We start from the raw sequence: 19,750 nt of genomic DNA, 5'->3' as shown, positions 1-19,750 counted from the left end.
ATATTTGCCACAGATTTCACAACTTACAAAGTAGACATCTTGAAAAAGAAGGGTTAACTGTACTACAAGAACGCCTACAGATTTCAAAACGTTTTGCTGTCAACACTACATATCCATGAACATCACAGTATAGTTAAAAATATATTTTTGGAACATCAGATGCTTTAAATACTGAGGGCAAACAACGTTTAAATGGGTAACTGTAAAAGTAGGCAAATCTATAAATTTATATTCTAGCTATTAACAGTTTTCATATGAAAAATTTGCCTTTTATATAAATAGCATAATTAGGTTTGAATTATACTTCAATACTTGAGCTGTTCTCTTTTCAAGTTCTTCCACGTGTATAAAATTAAACTCTATTCCAAAGTAGCAAGCAGATGTATTATAAGGAACATTGATGCAAGGCTAACAAAACTCCTTAAAAGAAATTAAAAATAAAGATCACATTTTGACAAATCCTACTGTTAACAAAGATTTTATGTTAACAATATCGCCAATCCTTAAAATCTTTACTAATGGAGGTAGGTAAGTATTAATGAAATGTACAAATAATTAAAAAACGTCATTCAATTCACTGGGTACCAACAATCACCCTTTCACAACAAGTACAGAATAGCCGCCTATGCTGGATTATCCAGTCTGCCCTCTGGTGGAAGCGAAATGGCCAAAAAAGAGGTAGGAGAGGAGTAGGGGAATTAAGACAGAGGAGACACCGACTAGATAATCCAGTGGTGATTACAATAAAGAGAGGAATGGCATGTATACACACTCCTCTGAAAAAACAAACCAACAATTTTTGGCCACTGGTCTGGCCTTATTTTTGGTTCAATCTCACCATCTGACTGATAGCTTGTTAGCTCAATTACTGAGTGAATTTCTTTCAATCCCTGTTAATAATAGGAATTACTTTCAGATATTTGTATAAGGAAGAATTTTTTTGGGGGGCGCGCGAAGGACACGGTATATGGATTGGGAGAGGAGAAAGAGGTCTGTTTTCTTTCTAGATTGACTTGTTGATCTTTCATGACGTGGTTTCTTAAAAAACAAAAACAACACAACTGGAATCAGCGTAACGAGAGTGGCAGAAAATTAAGAAACATTAGGAAATAAGTCTGAGTTTTGCCCCTGCCAAAACTTGGCAGTGGGACCATATTTAAATACTCTGAACTACAATTCCCTACCTAAAAATAGTATGGGAGAGTTAATTATGTTATCTTTGTTTTAAAAAGCTATACACGTGGGAAAAAAAAACGTGTTTGACCTTTTACCAAAAGAAGTAATGCACATTCCTTCTGGACCATCCCACAAGAAACTGAATGAAGGACGCTAAAGTTGAAGATAGTGTATCTTGTCAGCCCTGTGTCTCTTCTCATTCCCCAATTCATAAGGTCTTCATGTTGAGTAAAAAATTTCCAAGGAGTTGAAAAGACTTTCAGATACGTAAACATTTGCACACAGACTCAGAATAGAGCAGATAATATAGACTTCTTTTCCCTCACATACATTGCATGGTGTGGTCATGTAGAGCATTAACAGGTGGTCTTTTCAGACTATTGTTTCTTATGTAATATTAACTTTTTAATCTAGGACCCATTTAACGATTTCTTCTAGAATTAAAGAAATCGTTATGTACTCTTATTTTTGGAAAGAAAATGCATGATGTTAATTATCTATTTAGAAACATCTCCAAATTATTCTTCAAGAGATTAAGAATGGAATTTTATTAGTTTCTTTGAATTCAAGGTAAAACTCTGGTATCAAGCAGTTACTACACTAGATAGGAAGAAGAATAATCTGCGGATAATGGCTTGTTTGGAAGGCAGATTCTCAAGTGATAGTACTAGTTGGCTACACACACAGTGCTTCAAGATGTATCAGTTAGAACTGTGGCTTCCTTACTTAGAAGGGGTTTTATTTACCTACCTCCTAGGATGTGGAAAAACAATCAGTAAATGTAAGGTGCTCTGAGAAACTTTGAGGCTGAGATGAAAAAAGAAATACACCACTGGTGCTAGGTTCTGTAGACTAGGTTACAGAAAAATGGAAAGCGAGGCCATTGGTGTGAAAAAGAAAATGTTAAAGAGACTTTTAAGAGGATCAACAGCACCTGAGCTCAATGAGATTCATGACCGGTCTGTTTACCTGCTGCCTCCTCCTGTGGCATTGTGAGAGTTCTTCGGGGTCCCTGTGGCCCACTGTTCTTGTCACTGTTGTTTTCCTCCAGGCTGCCTGCTGGCTCCTGGGTTTTCATCAGGTGGCTTAAGAGAACTGTCAACATATTCTGTGTGTCAGCTGGTGTGCTCGAGACTTCAGGGGTTGTCTGTTCTGCTGAAGGCTGAAGCACTGGGGCAGGAGGTGCCTCTTTCAAAGACTCCTCTGAGGCCATGGGCTCTGAGTCCTGCTGCTGGGAAGTGGCTTCAGTCAGAGCACTGATGGATTGGTTCAAGGCCTCCAGCTGCTGCTGCATCTCTGGGTTGGAGTGGATATTAAGCAGCTGTGCCATTTGAGGGATGCTAAGGTCAGTTTGGCTGTGTAGCAGGTTCAATAACACTGCTAATTCACTTTGATTCAATTGCTGTGTGATGTCACCAAGGCCTGTGGAGACAGAGGAGCTAACATAAGAGGATGAAACAGAGCAGGGGCCTCTGCCTGGAACTGGCAAGGGCAACTTACAATATCCAAAGAATGAAGTTCATTTTGAATGTCTCTTTTTTAAAGCCTCAGTTTGTCATGACACAGCTTGTTATTCTTTTTAAGTTTTATTGACACTTAAACCACACATCACACAATTCAATCGTTCAATCATATCAAAAAGACTTGTACAATTGTCATAATCAATTTTAGAATATTATCTTCTTCATTGTAGTTATTCATGTAAACTTTTAAAAAAGTTGTGGCAAAAATATACATGGCAAAACATTGTCTAGTTCAACAACTTCTACATGTATAATTCAATGCCTTTGATGATACTTTTCACGTTACTATTCTTTACACATTTGCTGAAATACACCGGGACTAAAACATCTCTGCACTGGGTGTAAAGGTGGTTTCATTTTACGTGTATTCTTCCAGTTGTTTTTAACTCATTTTTTACGAGGGGGTACCCAAAAAAAAACCAGCCCGGAACTGCAATGGGTGGAATCGAGCTTGTGTAGTACGCATTTTTCCTGCTAGGTGAGCAACTCGCTCCGAGTCAGTGCACCCAGTGGCGTTGCTTGGGAAGGTTTTCTCTGGTCACAGTGAATTTTCTCGTCAAAGCACTTTTGGTTGGACCTCAGTTTTTGTGATGGCTGATTTAAGACAATAGTGTGCAGCTATGAAATTTTGTTTCCTGCTTGGGAAAAATGCTGCAGAAATGATTGTGCTGTTCAATATAGCTTACAAGGACAGCACTATGGGAAAAACTCAAGTGTACAAGTGGTTTTCTTGTTTCAAAAAGGTGAAATGTCGATTGATGACAAACTTCATTCTGGATGTCCATTAGCTTCCAAACAGATGAAAATGTCAACTCGTAGTGCATTTGGACTTTGTTCCATCAGGTCAAACTGTTAATCAAGCTTTCAATTTAGAGCTTCTGAAAAGATTGTGTTAATAGTGTGTGACAAAAAAGGCCTGATTTGTGGCAGAGGGGGGAATGGTTTTGCCACCAGGACAATGCACCTGATCAAGCAGCCATTTCACTGTGTCAGGTTTTTTGTTTTTTTTTTTTGGGGGGGGGGGAAGCATGACTCTTGCCCCACACATCCTTACTCACCTGATCTCGCTCCATCCAACTTCTTTTTGTTTCCGTGAATAAAGAGGGCCATGAAAGGACAGTGGTGTGATGACATAGAAGAGGTGGAGAAAAACACCAGGGAGGTACTATCAGCTATCCTAATAGACGAGTTTGAAAATGCTTCCAAGAATGGAATCGCATATTTGACAAACATATGAGGTGTAATGGAGAGTATTTTGAATTATTTTGTAAAAAATGTAAATACATAGGTTAGGGGTGGGGGAAGGGAAATTCTGGTTTTTTTTGGGGGGTACCCCCTTGTACATCAGAATTACCAGGAGGGATTTTAAAACTCAAATACCATAGATCCCACCCTTTGTTAAAGCTTCCTAGATGACTGCACTGTGTATCAAGCATTGAGAGCCACTGTTGTGGATGGACAGAAAAGGAAAATGAGCCAACCAAAGAACTGTCGAAAGCTCCGAAAAATTATTGGCATCACAGGAAACTACTTTGTTATTAGTTCATTAGCACACATTTTGAATGTACATAAAGAAAAAAATTCTATGAAACTCATTACACTTATCAGTTGTGACAGTATGTTTAGAATCTAAGATGGTCCTATCTTCAAATCCAAGAGACATACACAAAGTTCTAGTTATGTGTGTTGGGAGAACAAATTCTAAAGTTTGGCTTATCTAACTCATCAATTTATGCCACAAACCTTCTTGTGATACTGAAGGAATAGGATCTAGACTTTCCTGACCTATATGCAGAAAACTTCATATTGAAGACATCGACATTTTTAATAAATGATTTACTGGATAAAACATGACACCCCCCAAAAAACATGTTCCCCTCCTCCCCCCTCCCCTTTACACCCTCCTTGCACTTGACCTTTAAACAACTTCAAAATGTGCTTATAAAAAGCACAAAGGCCCAGCCCAGCACTGACCTACTGTATCCCCAGCCCCAGGTTCCACCTTGCCAGGAGGAGGCTGAGGTGGTGGTGCTGGGCTGCTGTTCTTCACAGGCTCAGCACTTGTCCCTGAGGTAACTTCTTTTCGAGTAACTTTGGGCGGAGGTGGCTCTTCTACCACACCACCACTTTGTCGCTGCCGTCGCCTCTTCTTGCTCCATAATTCATGGCAGTCTTGATTCCGTGGGAGGCTGGAAAAAGACAAAGCAAACAGAAAATGTATATGGGAATATGTCTGAATGAATGGGGTAAGGGCATAGGGGAAACAAGGGATTAAAATGAGAAGGTAAAAAGCAGGGAGAAATGGAAAAAAGGAAACAAAAAAACAGATGAAAATAACCACAGAAGTTAGTAAATAGAGATTAGCAATGTAAGGGGAAATCATGGCAGATGGTAATCTGACAAAGAAAAATCCCAAAGATTTCTACACTGAGAAATGCAGTTTGTTAATTTCAAAGAGATACGTGCTATGCCAAACTCCCATATTCGAATATTTAAATCTTGTAACTGTTCTTGCTTGGCATTACAAGAGTACAGAATTTTATTGGTCAACTTTCAATTGGGAATACACATGGAGGAAAGAGATAATTAGTCTGTTAATATCTACAAATAGTCTAGGAGTGCAGAGTGCTGGTCGTTTAAATCTTAGAACCACATAAATATATCATGATTAAGTCCTCCCTATGCAAAATCAATTTATGTTATTCAGTGTACAAGGAACAAAAACTAGTTCTTTCTTCTTTTAAATGCAAACAACCTGGGTAGGTAAAATCTTACTTCAATAGATTACTACTGTCAAAATCTTTTTATAACAGTAGTTTTCAATATCAGCAGTGTATGCATTTCAAGCCACCTTCAACAAATCAAATTTCTAGAGTAGTAAATGAATTTGGACATTTCTCTGTAGCAGTTTAAAATCACTACCTCAAACTACCAGACTCAGTGCTACTGAGTCAATGCTGACTCAATAGTGATTCTTTAAGACAGGGTGGAACTGCCCAAGTTTCCTAAGAATCAAAAGAGTCACTACCTACTTTGTAAAAACATTCCACCCATATTTCAAAAACATACTTCTTTCTAAATATAAGAAAATGAGCCCAAAATTCTGACACGAGACCCATAACACTGTCAAGACTTATTTGTCAGAGTAAAAATGTAGAATAATTCAGGTAAGTCCTAAGATCTTGATCAAAGATCCAAAGACCAAATTACCTCCGTCAAAATTGTATGAGGTAGAATGGTCACATAGACATAAGGGGAGTCAGTTAGATGGACTGGCTAAGGAAAAATTAGAAGGAATACTTTCAAATTAGAGCAAATGCCATACCTAAATCTATTCTGCGTTAAACAAAATGAACAAAAGACCAAATCTCCTTATCCACTACAATACTCAAAGGACACCTTTCCATTTGTGATTTACTACTTGGCCATGTCCTCGCCAACTTGTCTTTAAAAGGGACTGAGTTTTGTCAAGTCACTATGTGGCACCGACACTTACTCAGGAGGAGCCATTTTGCTGAGCTCAACATCTTTAAGAAAGTCACTCTGCAGAGTCTGTTCAGCTGTGCAGCGCTTGCTAGGATCTAGTGTCAGCATGTGGTCCAATAAATCAAGTGCTGCTGAAGGAATGCTGTGGAAAGAGTGAGGAAGAATACACTTACAACAACTCTGCATTTCTCAAACTTGTAACTGTACAATAAAAGAGCTATGGGTTCCAGATCTATGTAAGTTGGTGGAACGGGAGTTAAGATTTGGTGAATGCAAGTAACAAGTTTTGCTCCCACACAGGATTTAGGATATGCTATGAGACAAATCGATAATAAAAATAATAATTAGCCAGTCCCTTATCTTAGGACGAGCAAAAAAATAATGAGAAAATTTAAATATTATTCAAAATAAAGAAATTTCTTTTAATATAAAGTCTCTAGAAGAGAAAATTACATTAAAAATACTTTTATTGGGGCTCTTACATCTATTATCACAATCCATACATTCATCCAGTGTGTGAAGCACATTTACTGCCATCATCATATTCAAAGCATTCTCTTCCCACTTGAGCCCCTGATATCAGCTCCCCATTTCTTCCCCAAAAATTACTTTTAAAAAGGTGTAACATACATACGGATCAAAATTTTGTTTTCCTACAATGTGTTCTCATCGTTAGCTAGGACAACACTGAACCCCTAAGTCGGGAAAAAGTCAAGTCTTAACACCAGTTAGATATGGAAAACAAATGTATATTTTTGCTAAACTTACAAAGAAAACTCTTCTCGTAGACGCCGCCTATATTGCTTCTTTGGCTTCATGGTGTTGAAGTAGGGCAGCTTGATAACATCAGGCCACACAGCTGGACAAGGGCTACCACAGAGTCGACTACAAAGTAAAAAGCAACAACCACCCTGAATTGGCATTTTTTTCACATAAAAAATATGCAAGACCTAAAAATTTTATGGTACACTATCTATCTATCTATCTACCTACTTACCTACCTACCATGAAAAAATATAGTAGTTCTAAAAATTAGAGAAACCTTTTTGGACATAAGGAACATGAAAATAATTTAGTACAGTATCTAAAAAGTGTTAGAATTTAAAAGGAAAATATTACCTATAACAAACACCAGGGGGGAAAACAAAAACCAAAACCAACAACAACAATCAAAAACAAACACCTGGGGGGATCAGAGCATAAGTATAGCTGTACCTGATCAGATCTAGCTGAGACAGCTCCAGACTGGCTTGAAAAATTGGCTTCTTTGTGAACAATTCCCCAAGGATGCATCTAGAAAGAAAAAACTGAGATGTCAGGAGAGAAATCCCAACACCCTACTTAAAATATGTCTCAATAAACTCTTATAGTCTATTGGGGTACATCTGATAAACTACATTGTATATTAGCTCAAGCATACAGTTTCCAAACCTCTGTAAATGAAAAGAAACTATTTATTGTAGTGAAAATATAAAAAGTTAAAATTTTCCAGTAGATAAATTTTTCTATTTTAGTACACACTGCACATTTGCAAAAAGAAGTTAACTGTAAGCAGCTAGGATTAGTTTCAGTAAACTTTTCAAACTATAATGAGTCTCTGTGAAAAACTGACTGTTCTGTTATGAAACCAGGAGAACTGGATTGTTCCCAGCTAACACTACTGAACATTTTGATCAAAGATTCTAAAAAAGAATCCTGATTAAGGGGAGGGAATGGGGATAGAGACAAATTGTCAAATCCTTTTCAATCTAGACATTCTGGAGCCATGGAAGGTAGATGAACTCCTGAAGCAATTTCCCTGATATAATTTTTAAATTAAGCCAAAAATAAACCCTTAAGTCAGATTAAAACTAAAGTTTAACTAGGGACGAAGATCTGTCTTGAGCAATATATTCATTGAAGAACTATTTATGTTGACAATAGCAACTCAAGATAGGTAGAATCTTAGGGTGCAGTGAGCTTATGTTAATAGGAGAAACAACTCTGAAAAGGTAGGGAATGATTACATAACTTAAGGTAAGCAGTCACCAAATTGTACATGTAGAAAAGTGTTGAATTGGTATGTTTTGCTGTGTATATTAACAACAACAAACTAAATAAAATTTAGGAAACGGGAAGGGAAAAAATGAGCTGATACCAAGGGATCAAGTAGAAAGCAAATGTTTTGAAAATGTTGATGGCAACAAATGTACAAATGAGCTTGACACAATCGATCTAAGTATGGATTGTGATAACAGTTGCAATGAGTTCCAATAAAATGATCAAAACTAAAATAAGATAAAATTTAGGACACATAACAGCAAAAAATAAACCAAAAAACCCTACATACATATACTGACACAGTCTCACAGTAGCCCCTCACAGCTTATTACAAAAGAAAATTAGTATTTATTCAGTGGGAAAAACCTATGACAACACCTTAACAAAGTGACCAAAATTGACAATATCAGTAAAGGGCATAGATGTGCTACCATGAGAAAAATGTACATCACTTATGTAGTATTCTAGTCAAAAACACCTAATTTTAATTCAATCATGAAGAATTAATCAGGTATACCCAAATTGAGTGAAAATCTATAAAGTAGTCTAGTTTCAAAAATAAGTCATGAAAGCCAAGTAAAGATGGGAATTGCACATTTAAAAAGATCAGAAAATGCCTACCATCAAATTTTATGCAAGAGATTATCTTTGTTCTATGTAATATACATCATATTAAATATTAAAAAGTAAAGCGACACGAGACATACAACTACCCTCAAAGAATTCTGGGAGAAAATTGTGATTTGTTTGTATGCACACATATTTTAAATACATGTATTATCTACTGTGTATCATAACTACACACACACACACACACACAGAGTATGGTAAGGCAAATGTCCTAAAATGTTAAAAATTAATGACTGATGTGAATGAATCTCAAATTAATTATGCTAAGTGAAAGATGCCAGAGATAAGATACTGTACACATCAACAATTCTATTTATATAAATAATTTTTTAAATGGAAATTAATGAATACCATCAGAAAGCCTGGAAAAAGGGGAACATGATTGTGAGGGGCACTTGCATACACATTTCAAAATCTGTCAAATTGTACATGTTAAAATATGCAGTTTACTATCTAATTGTACTATTAAATTGTATATGTGGAAGAAGTGCCAATAAACCGAAAAAAAATAAAATAAAATATGCAGTCTATGGTGTCGTACAACAAAAAGGTTTAAACAAATTTAGTGAATTTGGATATAGGATATATACCAAAGTTCATTTTAATATTCTGTAAAGTGAAAATTATTTCAAGTATATAAATAAAAATTATGAATACTGTATATTTTTTGTATGACTGAAAAAATTTAATGTTTTAACAAGTGGGAAAGAAAAACAAAAGACAAAGGATTCTGTTTGACTTGTGCTTTTAAATGAAATAGTTTTATTTTGAAATAAGGGTGACTGAATTTTACATAACAACAAACTATCTAGCTTTAAAAATAATTAGTGCCTTTCTAATATGCTGACTACATTATCAAACAACAAAATTCTTACTTCCAGTATCCTCAGCTTATCCAGAAATATAAAAATAAATTTAGTTAAAAAAAATGTAGTTCTACTTTCCATATTAACTTTTAGATCAAGTCCCAAATACAACGGGCACACTAGTAATTTAGAAGGCATAAATAAATAAAGCTGGAATGTGACTCATCGAACCCTGTGGGTTTCTGAGGCTGTAATTCTTCTTCACAAGGGTAGAAAGCCTCTTTTTTCTCCTGAGGAGGGGCAGGTGGTTTCAAACTGCTGAACCTAGCAAAGCAAAACATAACCACTACCCTAGCAGGGTTCTCTGGATTTTCAAGATACCAGGTACCATTTGCTGTACCAGTCTTTCCAGTTTCTCCTTCAATTTACAAGCTAACTGCTCTGGACAGATATCTGTAAAAAGCATCTTCACAGACTACCAAAAAAGTAGGCTAATGTAAAAAGTCAAGCAAAATCTCAATTCAGTGAGTCAATGGGCTTTAAAGAAGGCTGAGATTTTTGTAGACCTTTTTCCAGTCATGTTATACATTTTCTTTTATTTCTGTTTGCAGTCCTTTTGGGGGGAGATATCATTACTACGCAATCCACACTGCTGGCTGCACTGAGGTGGTAGGTTAGAGAGGTTAATATAATAATGCCAACGGAGCTGTGAGCTTTCCCTTAACGGGGCATCACCTTTAGAGGAACTGTGACAATTTAAATGCTAATCCTGTAAAAGGAAATAGTCCAGAACACAAACACACTCAGCTTGAGTCACTAAACTTTTACTAAAGCGTCAGTTGTTTTGGGTGCTCTCCCCCATAACCCCTGTGGTGCTCCTTTAAAGGCTGACATTAACAGAGGTGAAAAGTAGTGGGGAAAAGTGATGTTGTTCCCTGAGAAGTACCCATGTCTGAGTCAAAAAGTATGTGGGTCAAGGGCAGTGAATATATATAAATCGCACAACTGAAGAAAAAGGTATAGGCTATTTAAAACATCTCTGCCCTAACATTCAAATTATAGCCTTTAACTAAAAGGAACTAAGACTCCTTAGAGCTGATTTCAGGTCCAGGTTAAGATAATCAAACTAAAATCGACATCCAATTAGTATGGTAGTGTCAAAAGGAATCAAGATTTTATTTGAATAAAATCTCACTGGTCAAAGATTAAACAAACTGTGCTGTAATAAGAATAATCAATCATCAAAATGAATTATAACATCAATTCAGTTAAATCTATGAGTTCATACTGAACAAAATAACCCTTTACTAGTTATTTTTGGAGGATGTTAAGAAACTTCTCTTAAAAAAACAAAAAAAATCCCCAGATAAATAAAATCTAATAACCAAATCTTTATCCTTTATCCTGTATTATTTGTATACAACTCACAAACTTCACTGCCATCAAGCAAATTCTGATTTAGGCACCTCAAATGCATCAGTCGTTCTGCAAGAACGTGCGGCTGTGTGTTCTTGCACAGACTGACAGTTCAACTCTTTCCTATTAGGCCCCTGTGATTTGTATGTAGGATTTGCCAAATACCATAGGTAAGAAACTATAAAATTATTCCAGAAAGGAATGATGTGATTAAAATATAGCCTTTCGAAAATAAACACAATGAATTAATTGATCTGAGCAGTGACCATAAACAGCTGATAATGTATAAAATGAACACAATGGCAAATTATTAAAGTGATATACAACGTGTGTATGACCATAGCAGGAATGTTTTACCATTGACATTATTTAGAACTACTTACACATGGCAATACAAAGCAGACTAATCTATAGAAACCTGTGTCAATATTTTTAGATTCCCTACAGTGTGCTCATTTCATGTCTGTCCTGAGAAGAGGTTCCCAGTGCACAGTGCCCACACACTTGATGTGACAGATGATAAACTTCTGCTAAAAGTACTCAAAACCACCTGGAGCTTTGGGATGTGTTGGGAATCAAATTGGAACCCACCTACAACTCAGAAGAAATACAAAGGAATAGCGAATCAACCTTTAACAACACCCCCACCCGACCCCACCCACAATGAAGATGCAATCAGTGAAGTCCAGACTGTGTGGAATTATAGGACAAATGACCTTTGTAAAGTAAGGCAAAAGAAAAAGAGACGCAGGGGCCTAGAGAAGACTTGAGACATTATCAAACCAACCTCTGAACTTGAAAAATCTCGCATTTGAACATCAATTCACAAAATATTCCTTCCAATTGAATTAAAAAAATTTTTTAATGGAAAAGCTTATCTCTAATAAGAAAACATGCTCAGCAGACTGCTCTATAGTCTTGCCATAAATTTATACCTTTAGAATTTAAAAAAAGAGCTGCGAAAATCTAATGTGGAGAGAAAACAATATAGAAGTCCTGGTGGTGGAGGGGTTATGCCTTGGGCTGCTATCTGCATGGTTGGCAGTTCAAAACCAATAGCGCTCCTCGGGAGAAAAATCGGGCTTTCTACTACTGTAAACAGTTACAGTTTTAGGAACCCATTGGGGGTTGAGGTTGAGTCAGCATTGACTCAATGGCAGTGAGTTTGGTTTTGGTTTATGGCAATAATACTTGAGCTACAGAGAAAAGAAAAAGTTGAGTGATCCTTACCCACAGCTCCAAACATCTATGGCTGGTGTATAGCGCTCCTCTCCCAGCAGCAACTCTGGAGGCCGGTACCATAGAGTAATGACTTTGTTTGTGTAAGGGCGACTGGAATGTAGAAACAAGCATGACATAAATATACAACGGCTTGTGAAAGAAAATGGCTTGTACGAAACATATACACAATTTCTATTTCTAAAAATAAAAACAGCTGCCAACTCAAGATGGGAAATTACTAACAGTTCCATAGCAACATAAAAGTTCAAAATTAACTAGACAGATGATAAGAGAGGAAGGAGCTTCTATTTCAATTTGGGTTGATTTGTATCAAACAAGGCCTGATGCAATCATTTAAGTAGGATTTACCATGTAAAAACTGGTGGTAACTTTACGGAACTCTAACAGGTATTGCAACTTGCTAGAATATCCAAGAATAAGAATAATTCTTTCCCATTTTCCAATATATAATTTTGATGTCTTACCTCTCTTCAGAATTATAGAGGCGAGCAAGTCCAAAATCTGCTAGTTTGATTTGCCCACTGTAAAACAAAAGACAATTATTTTCATGAGTGACATCAGCAGTCTCTAAACCACATCTGAAAAGGAGTTAACAGAATTTCAAGAATGAACTTTAATCTCTGCTCCCTAACTCTCGAGGTCGCGCTCTTTCAGATTAGGCTTTTTTTGGACTATTTAATTCTGTTTACAATGTCCCATGCTTTTTTCTTGACTACTATTGCAGATTTGGATTTAGCTCTTTATTTCTTGACTAGCAACAGTGCCTCGAACCTGCTAGAATATTTTTTTTTGGGGTGGGGGGCTTGTCAGGGAGAAGAGACATACTATTTAGATTACCAGAGACTTAAGAGACCTAACAAACCATATCTATCTCACAATCCTTGAGTGATTCTAATTTAAACAAACTAGCTTCTTGAAATAACTGGAAAAATATAAAATAGAGCTTGGGGATTAGAAAAATATTACAGAAAAATTAACTCAGTCACAGTATTTAGAAAGATGTGGCTATCTGTTCTCGTGAAGAGTCAGTCTCAGAAATCCTACATAAGGCTACTAGGAGTTGAGATCAACTTGATTGTTTTTCTCTTGGCCATGTTGGGGCAAAGTAGGCTCTTCTAATCTTAGTATTCTTATTGAAAGCTGGAGATGACCCCAGACCCAAGGCACAAGCAGGAGTGAAAGTTAAAATGACAACAGATACATAGTTATGAAAAAGGTGCTAGACCTAAATATCACCAGTATTTGCCATATTTCCTGTTGGGCACACGCTAGTTGCTATGGAGTCGGTCCTCCAGATCATGCAATCCCTTGCGCATTTGGAACAAATCACTGGGATCCAGTTTTCCCTCATTTTTTAGGTCACCATCAGGTTGTTCATCCTAGTCTGGCTTAGTCTGGAAACTCCAATGAAACCAGTTCAGCATCATAGCAACACCAACCTCATTGAGAGATGGGTGATAGCTAGGCATGAGGTACACTGACTGGGAATCACACCCATTTATCTTGATGGAAGGTGAGAATTCGATGACTAACCATCACTGGGCCTCGACTGATGTATAAACAAAAAACCAAATCAAGTTGATTCTGACTCCTGGTGACCCAATGTGCTGTAAAGAAAACGGACTGCTCCCCCGGTTTTTCTGAAGCTGATTACCAAGCCTTTCTTCCAAGGTGCTTTTTAATTGGTTCGAATAAACAACCTTTTGGTGAGTAAGTACTTAGGATATGTGGCTTCATTTTATTTTTTGGAGTACTTACATTATACATATAATGGCATTTGATCCTATATACGCTAACATAATTACTGCGCTACCCAGAATACGAAATAAATGCATACTGAATGTAATTATATATGATAAAGCACCTTGATAGCTCTTTTACTAAGTACTGCTTTTCCCTCCAAATGAGTTGTTATTGTAGTAAAGCATGAAGTGTGCAAGTATTGGTAAACACTTGACATCCAAAACAAATTTAATCATACTGGCTATTAAGGTAAAACATCAAATGAATAAGGTAAATTTAAGAGATTTATAGGAATTCCTTTCTGAGACCATTGACTTACGGCCTGACCACAGATCTTCACGTTACTAGATTCTCTCATATTCTTCTAGTTTATGAGCTAGCTCTCCCTTACACTGTATTTCCTTTCGTCACCAATTAACCTCTCCTGATGAGTCCTCTCCTATGACCTTATGTTTCTCATTCTAAGTCTCCAAACAGGATCAACAGAATTGATCATTCCTGCTTCTCACTAGAGCGGAATGCAAACTAAAGGGAAATATAAAATCATACAGGTTATATAGATTGATGTTACAGCAAAGTTTATGGTTTCTTGGGATCCGAATGATGTTTATTAGTCCTTTTACTTATCTTAGGAGACCCAGTGCAATGGGGCTGTGTTGGGCTGCTAGCGGCAAGGCTGGCTACTCTAGTAAGGATTTACAATCCATGCTGTAGATAGAGTCCCTGTGAGTGGGTTTACTTGTCTTTAGTAAGCTATCTTTCAGCATTACAAACCTTTGGCACTCTCCTTAATGAGCTGACTCAACTTCCTACCTCTCACACTTAAGAGTATGGCTTTTAATTCCCACTGCAAAAATCAGTAAGGAGGAAGTTTCTTAACCTTTTATCTACAAAATTTACCTGAATCTATAATTGTTCCTTCCTTAATTACAGAAAATATGCCAATACTTTTTCTTATTCAAGGACAATCCCTCTACCCACTGTGGATTTGATCCCAACTCTAGAACTTTATTCCTTTAAATGAACAGTATTTGGGTTTTCTTTTTATTCTTTTCTTGCTCTTCAGCATTTAAAACATGTGTGTCTCTGCTGTCCTTAAAAATAAAAGCTTACCTACTCCTCCCTCGGTACTTGTACCACCCACACCTACCTCATAATAACGTGATCAATGACCCTTTACTCTTGATTCTCTTCTTAGCTCTTACAATCTACCTACATCATCTATTATTCAGGATCATTCCCTTCCTGCATTTATGATTTGTCTTCCTATAAGCATCCCGTTGAGGTCTACCTTTTTATATCTTTACACTAGTTAACTCCAAAACTTTATGGTTGCTTGGATCTTCTATAGGTCTATTAGATACCACTATTCTATATAAATTAGACATCAAGAAGAGACAAACGTTTCACCCCACCCAATCTACTTTTCCTACTGTTTTCCCTATACTGACCAACAGTGCCAACCAACCACTTAGCTAGTCTCAAGTCACAAGGACGAAGTGTGCTATCTAAGAGTACTTTCTTTCATTCCCCACTCATCAAAGTCTTCTGGTCTTAGTCCACTCTGTCCGTCCATATTAGTAATGGACTTAGTGTTTCCATGTTCTTAACATGCTTCCCTGCTTGCAGGCTACATACCACATAGTGACTATTTAGTGACAGGACACTCTCTTGCCTAGATCTAAAAAAATTTGGTCTCCAAAATAATGCATTGCTTGTATAATTTAAAACAAAAAAATATTTTAAATATCCAAATCAGTACTCTTCAATAGCTCTTTATCACATATAGGTTAAGCAGAAACTCTAGTGGATAACAATAGCTCTTTGCCATTGTGTCCACCTTTATCTCTTGCTATTGTGTCTATCACCCTTCTTGCTCTAATAGCGATCTGCTTAATAAATAAAAACAAAACAAAATGGTCTTAATGTTAAGTGAATTGAGCAATTTATTTAACTCCACAGTAGATCTGAGCTCGACAGTGTGACCAACCATCCCACCTGGGACTTACTGTACAAAACCCAGGATAATCCTGGAAAAGTTAATCACGCCATTCTTTAATGGTATAAAATATGTTGTAATTTCTTATTTCTATAAAGATAATATATTGATTTTTTTTGACTGATGGGAAAAGGAGACCTGGTGGCAGCGTGGTTACACATTTGACTGCTCACCACAGGTTCATAGTTTGAAACCATCAGCTGCTCTGCAGGAGAAAGCTTTCTACACTAGTAGAATCACATTTTCAGAAACCCACAGGGTAGTTGCGCGCTGCCCTAGTGGATCGCTGAGTAGGAATCGACTTGATACCAATGAATTGAGTTTTCTATACATAATATTTCAAACAGAATTCAACAAAATTACTTAAACAAAATAGTACAAATAATCCAAGTGCCTAAAAAACCAAACACTACACTGCTCTTTATCCTTTAATAGGTAAGGTTATTAACATCACTAGACTACAAATTCCTTCACCTAACACCAATGCAGTGTAGTAAATAATCAGAGAAAGAAAGCAAATAATAAAAACTTCTAAAACATTCACACCTGTTCACCACCAAATTCCTGTGCAAAATATTACAAGTTAGGAGTGCTAGACAGACAGGTCAATTGTCACCTACACTTGTGTTTACTCTGCAGAGCGGTGAGAAAGGCCCAAGAGCAATTATATGAACCGGCACATTCTCTTCCACGAAATAGGGACTATCACTAAGGACTAAATGTGTTTGATTTTGCATAGGGACACAATAATACTGATCATTAATCAAGGGCAAAGCTTTCTGAACATGGTTGCAGGATGACTGATTTCCTAGAAGAAGCCTTGACAACTCTGGTGGCATGGCCAAGTAAGCATGTGACTAGCCAGAAGGTCAGAGGTTAAACCTACTGCAGCCTGCTCTGTAAAGATTTATGGCCAAGGAAACCATATGGGGCAATTCTGTCCTATAGCATTCACTATAAATCCTTCTGTTTCCTTACCAAAACTGAGTCTGCAGGCTCCACTGATCAGAGTACTCCTATTATAAGCTGCAAACACCAAATGTTTATAAATGGAAAAAAAAAATCACCTTATTGGATTTATAATCCCAATTAACTAATTGAAATGGAAGGTGTTAGTGGAGAGAAATAAAAGTGCTTAGCCTTATTTGGTTATTGTTACTGTTACCTGTTGTTCAGTAAAATGTTAGAGCACTTAATATCTCGATGCAGGAAATTCTTTTTGTGACAATAATCCAACCCTTCCATAAGCTGTTTCATGAATGACTTGATGTGATCCTCCGAAAACTGCACCAAACCAGATTCTAGCAGTCCCATTAAGTCATGGTCCATATATTCAAATACAAGGTAAAAAGCCCCTACAAAAAAAAACATTAGAAGCAAAGACGGTTGGTACAATGGCAATGTATCAAATTTTAAAATTTTAGAATTAGCAGAACATAAGATTCTTTGGAACAATCATCCTTTATATTTATGAAGGAATGAAATTATCTCAATATTTTGCCCCTTTTAAATAAATAACAGAACTATTATTTGAAGCAATCTTCTATTAGTTTAACAGCTTTGGACTAATATCTTGAGGGAGAAAAAAAACATGCTCAGTCAGAATTGACTTTTATGATCTAAACAAAGTTGGTAAATTATTGACCTACAGTCAAATCCAGCCCACTACTGTTATATATAAAATTTTACTTGTATCACAGCAATGCTCATTTGTATTGTCTGCAAGTATCTTTTGAGGCCTTTCCATTAAGTAGATCCTTGTGATTGGTTCCACCTTTTCACCCCACCTTCTTCTTCCCCTCCTGGTATCGCTACTCTCATTATTGGTCCTGAGGGGTTTATCTTTCCTAGATTCCCTGTGTTTCCAGTTCTTATCTGTACCAGTGTACATCCGCTGGTCTAGCTGGATTTATAAGGTAGAATTGGGATCATGATAGTGGGGGTAGGGAGGAAGCATTAAAGAACTAGAGGAAAATTGTATGTTTCATCGTAGCTACACTGCATTTTAACTTGCTTGTCTCCTCCCCGTGACCTTCCTATAAGGGGATGCAGGGACAACTTTTATAACATAATACTCTATCTAGTTAGACAAAGAGCTATACAATTCAAAATTCTGCATCATGCTAAGTGTCAAAAGATGTATAAATAAACGGTAAAAAATAAATAGATGGTTTGGAAAAAAACAAAAAGTCTGTAAACTTTCTGAAATATTCTGAACCATTTAAACAAATATACATTCCCCCCCCCCCAAAGTGTGGTTCCATAGCTGTTTTTTATTTGTTTTTACACAGAATGTTCAAAGAAACATGATCTCTTAGGGATTACTACCTAAGACCTTGTGATAGATTTACTGTGCAAACCTGGCCAATAAATACATGTAGAATTAATAAGGTTGCAGTTTAATTGAAAAGCAAAGAGATAAATGGCTCAGCGAGCCTCGCCGTTCTGTCTCTTGCTTTCGGTGACTGGGCCAGCTAGTTCTCTGCCTCAAGTTTTGAGCTACACTACCTGTGGGATACCCAACCTGTGGACTTCCAAGACCTGCTTCGCCACACTACTGGTATATATATCACTTGAGCTGGGGACTGTCGGACTCTATCTTCTGGCTAACTGTTGGTGACCTGCCTTGCTGTTTGCTGCCTGTAGCCAGACTGGCTGCATTGCTCTACAGAAGACTAAACTGTCTGCTTCCTTAACTTACTTACACCCAGTAGCCCTCATGAGTTGAACTGAGTTCTCTGGACTAATTAGCTGTGTATTTCTTTGTGTTGTATATATCAAACCATATATATGTATATGTATATAAAATCTTAAGTGTCCTGGTCTAGGGAACCCCAAAACCTACCTCATACAAAATATGAAAAATATTAAGATTAGAAAAGTTGACAATGTATATAAAAAGAGCTTAATGGAAAAGAAGACTGTTAAATATATGGGGATAAAACTGAGCAGTAATGAAAGAAATAATCTAAAATAATGACATCATATAACATCTACCAAGACAACATAAAAACAAACAAAACCCCTCAATGTGGGGAAGGGTACAATGAGCCAGGCACTCACTGGTAGGACAGAAATTGTTACATGTTTTCTTAAAAACTAAATAATATTAAATATGGAATTATATGTTAAAAAGGCACAGTTTATGAACAAATTACTTCCTGCAATGTTGGTTATAATGCTAAAAGAAAATTGGAAACTGGTTATTTAACATGAGAATGGTAAATAATTCTGGGTCCCTTTATGCAATGTTACAATGGGAATGCACCCTAAGCAGCCATTATTTTATGACTTGTTGTTCAAGATAAACGATTTAAATAAGACAGAATGCCATAGATTAAAAGCAAGCTACTTCTAGAAGCAAGCAACTGATTAACAATTTCTTCCAGACACTGCCCACACACTGTATTATTTTTATAACCAGAAAAAACAAACTGTTGAGACACAGCCAGAAAGAGAGCAAAGTATTCTTAAGTCTATTCAGATATTGCCCTAAATACAAGGATTTTTGTGACAAAATTTCATTCTTCTAATTCCATTTTCCCACAAATATTTGTAGGCACCACGTCATACTGTTGTGTAAGTACAATTTAGTTTTATTTGCTTTACAACCACTTTTCTCAAATTCAAGGGGTACGACTCCCAAAGTCTAATATCCTGGAGACTTTGTAAGAAAATTTGGATTCACT

General features: G+C 36.6%; 1 protein-coding gene across 6 annotated transcripts in view; it reads right to left on the bottom strand.

The window, feature by feature from the left end:
- Positions 1–19,750, bottom strand: part of CDK12 (cyclin dependent kinase 12) — a 58,251-nt gene that overhangs the window by 21,815 nt on the left and 16,686 nt on the right. For all 6 annotated transcript variants that reach the window (XR_012786484.1, XR_012786485.1, XR_012786486.1 and 3 more), the window contains exons 6-13: positions 17,227–17,416; positions 12,784–12,840; positions 12,308–12,409; positions 7,401–7,478; positions 6,954–7,070; positions 6,196–6,327; positions 4,674–4,888; positions 2,146–2,598 (exon numbers count right to left, since the gene is read on the bottom strand). Coding sequence is in view for 2 of the 6 variants with exons in the window: in XM_075561758.1 (XP_075417873.1) it covers positions 2,146–2,598; positions 4,674–4,888; positions 6,196–6,327; positions 6,954–7,070; positions 7,401–7,478; positions 12,308–12,409; positions 12,784–12,840; positions 17,227–17,416 (1,344 nt within the window). In the remaining 4 variants the exon portion in view is untranslated. The remainder of the gene's footprint in view (positions 1–2,145; positions 2,599–4,673; positions 4,889–6,195; positions 6,328–6,953; positions 7,071–7,400; positions 7,479–12,307; positions 12,410–12,783; positions 12,841–17,226; positions 17,417–19,750) is intronic.

This window comes from Tenrec ecaudatus, chromosome 10 (assembly GCF_050624435.1).
Source record: "Tenrec ecaudatus isolate mTenEca1 chromosome 10, mTenEca1.hap1, whole genome shotgun sequence".
NCBI classification, from domain to species: Eukaryota; Metazoa; Chordata; class Mammalia; order Afrosoricida; family Tenrecidae; genus Tenrec; species Tenrec ecaudatus.
This window is presented reverse-complemented; position numbering and strand designations above follow the sequence as displayed.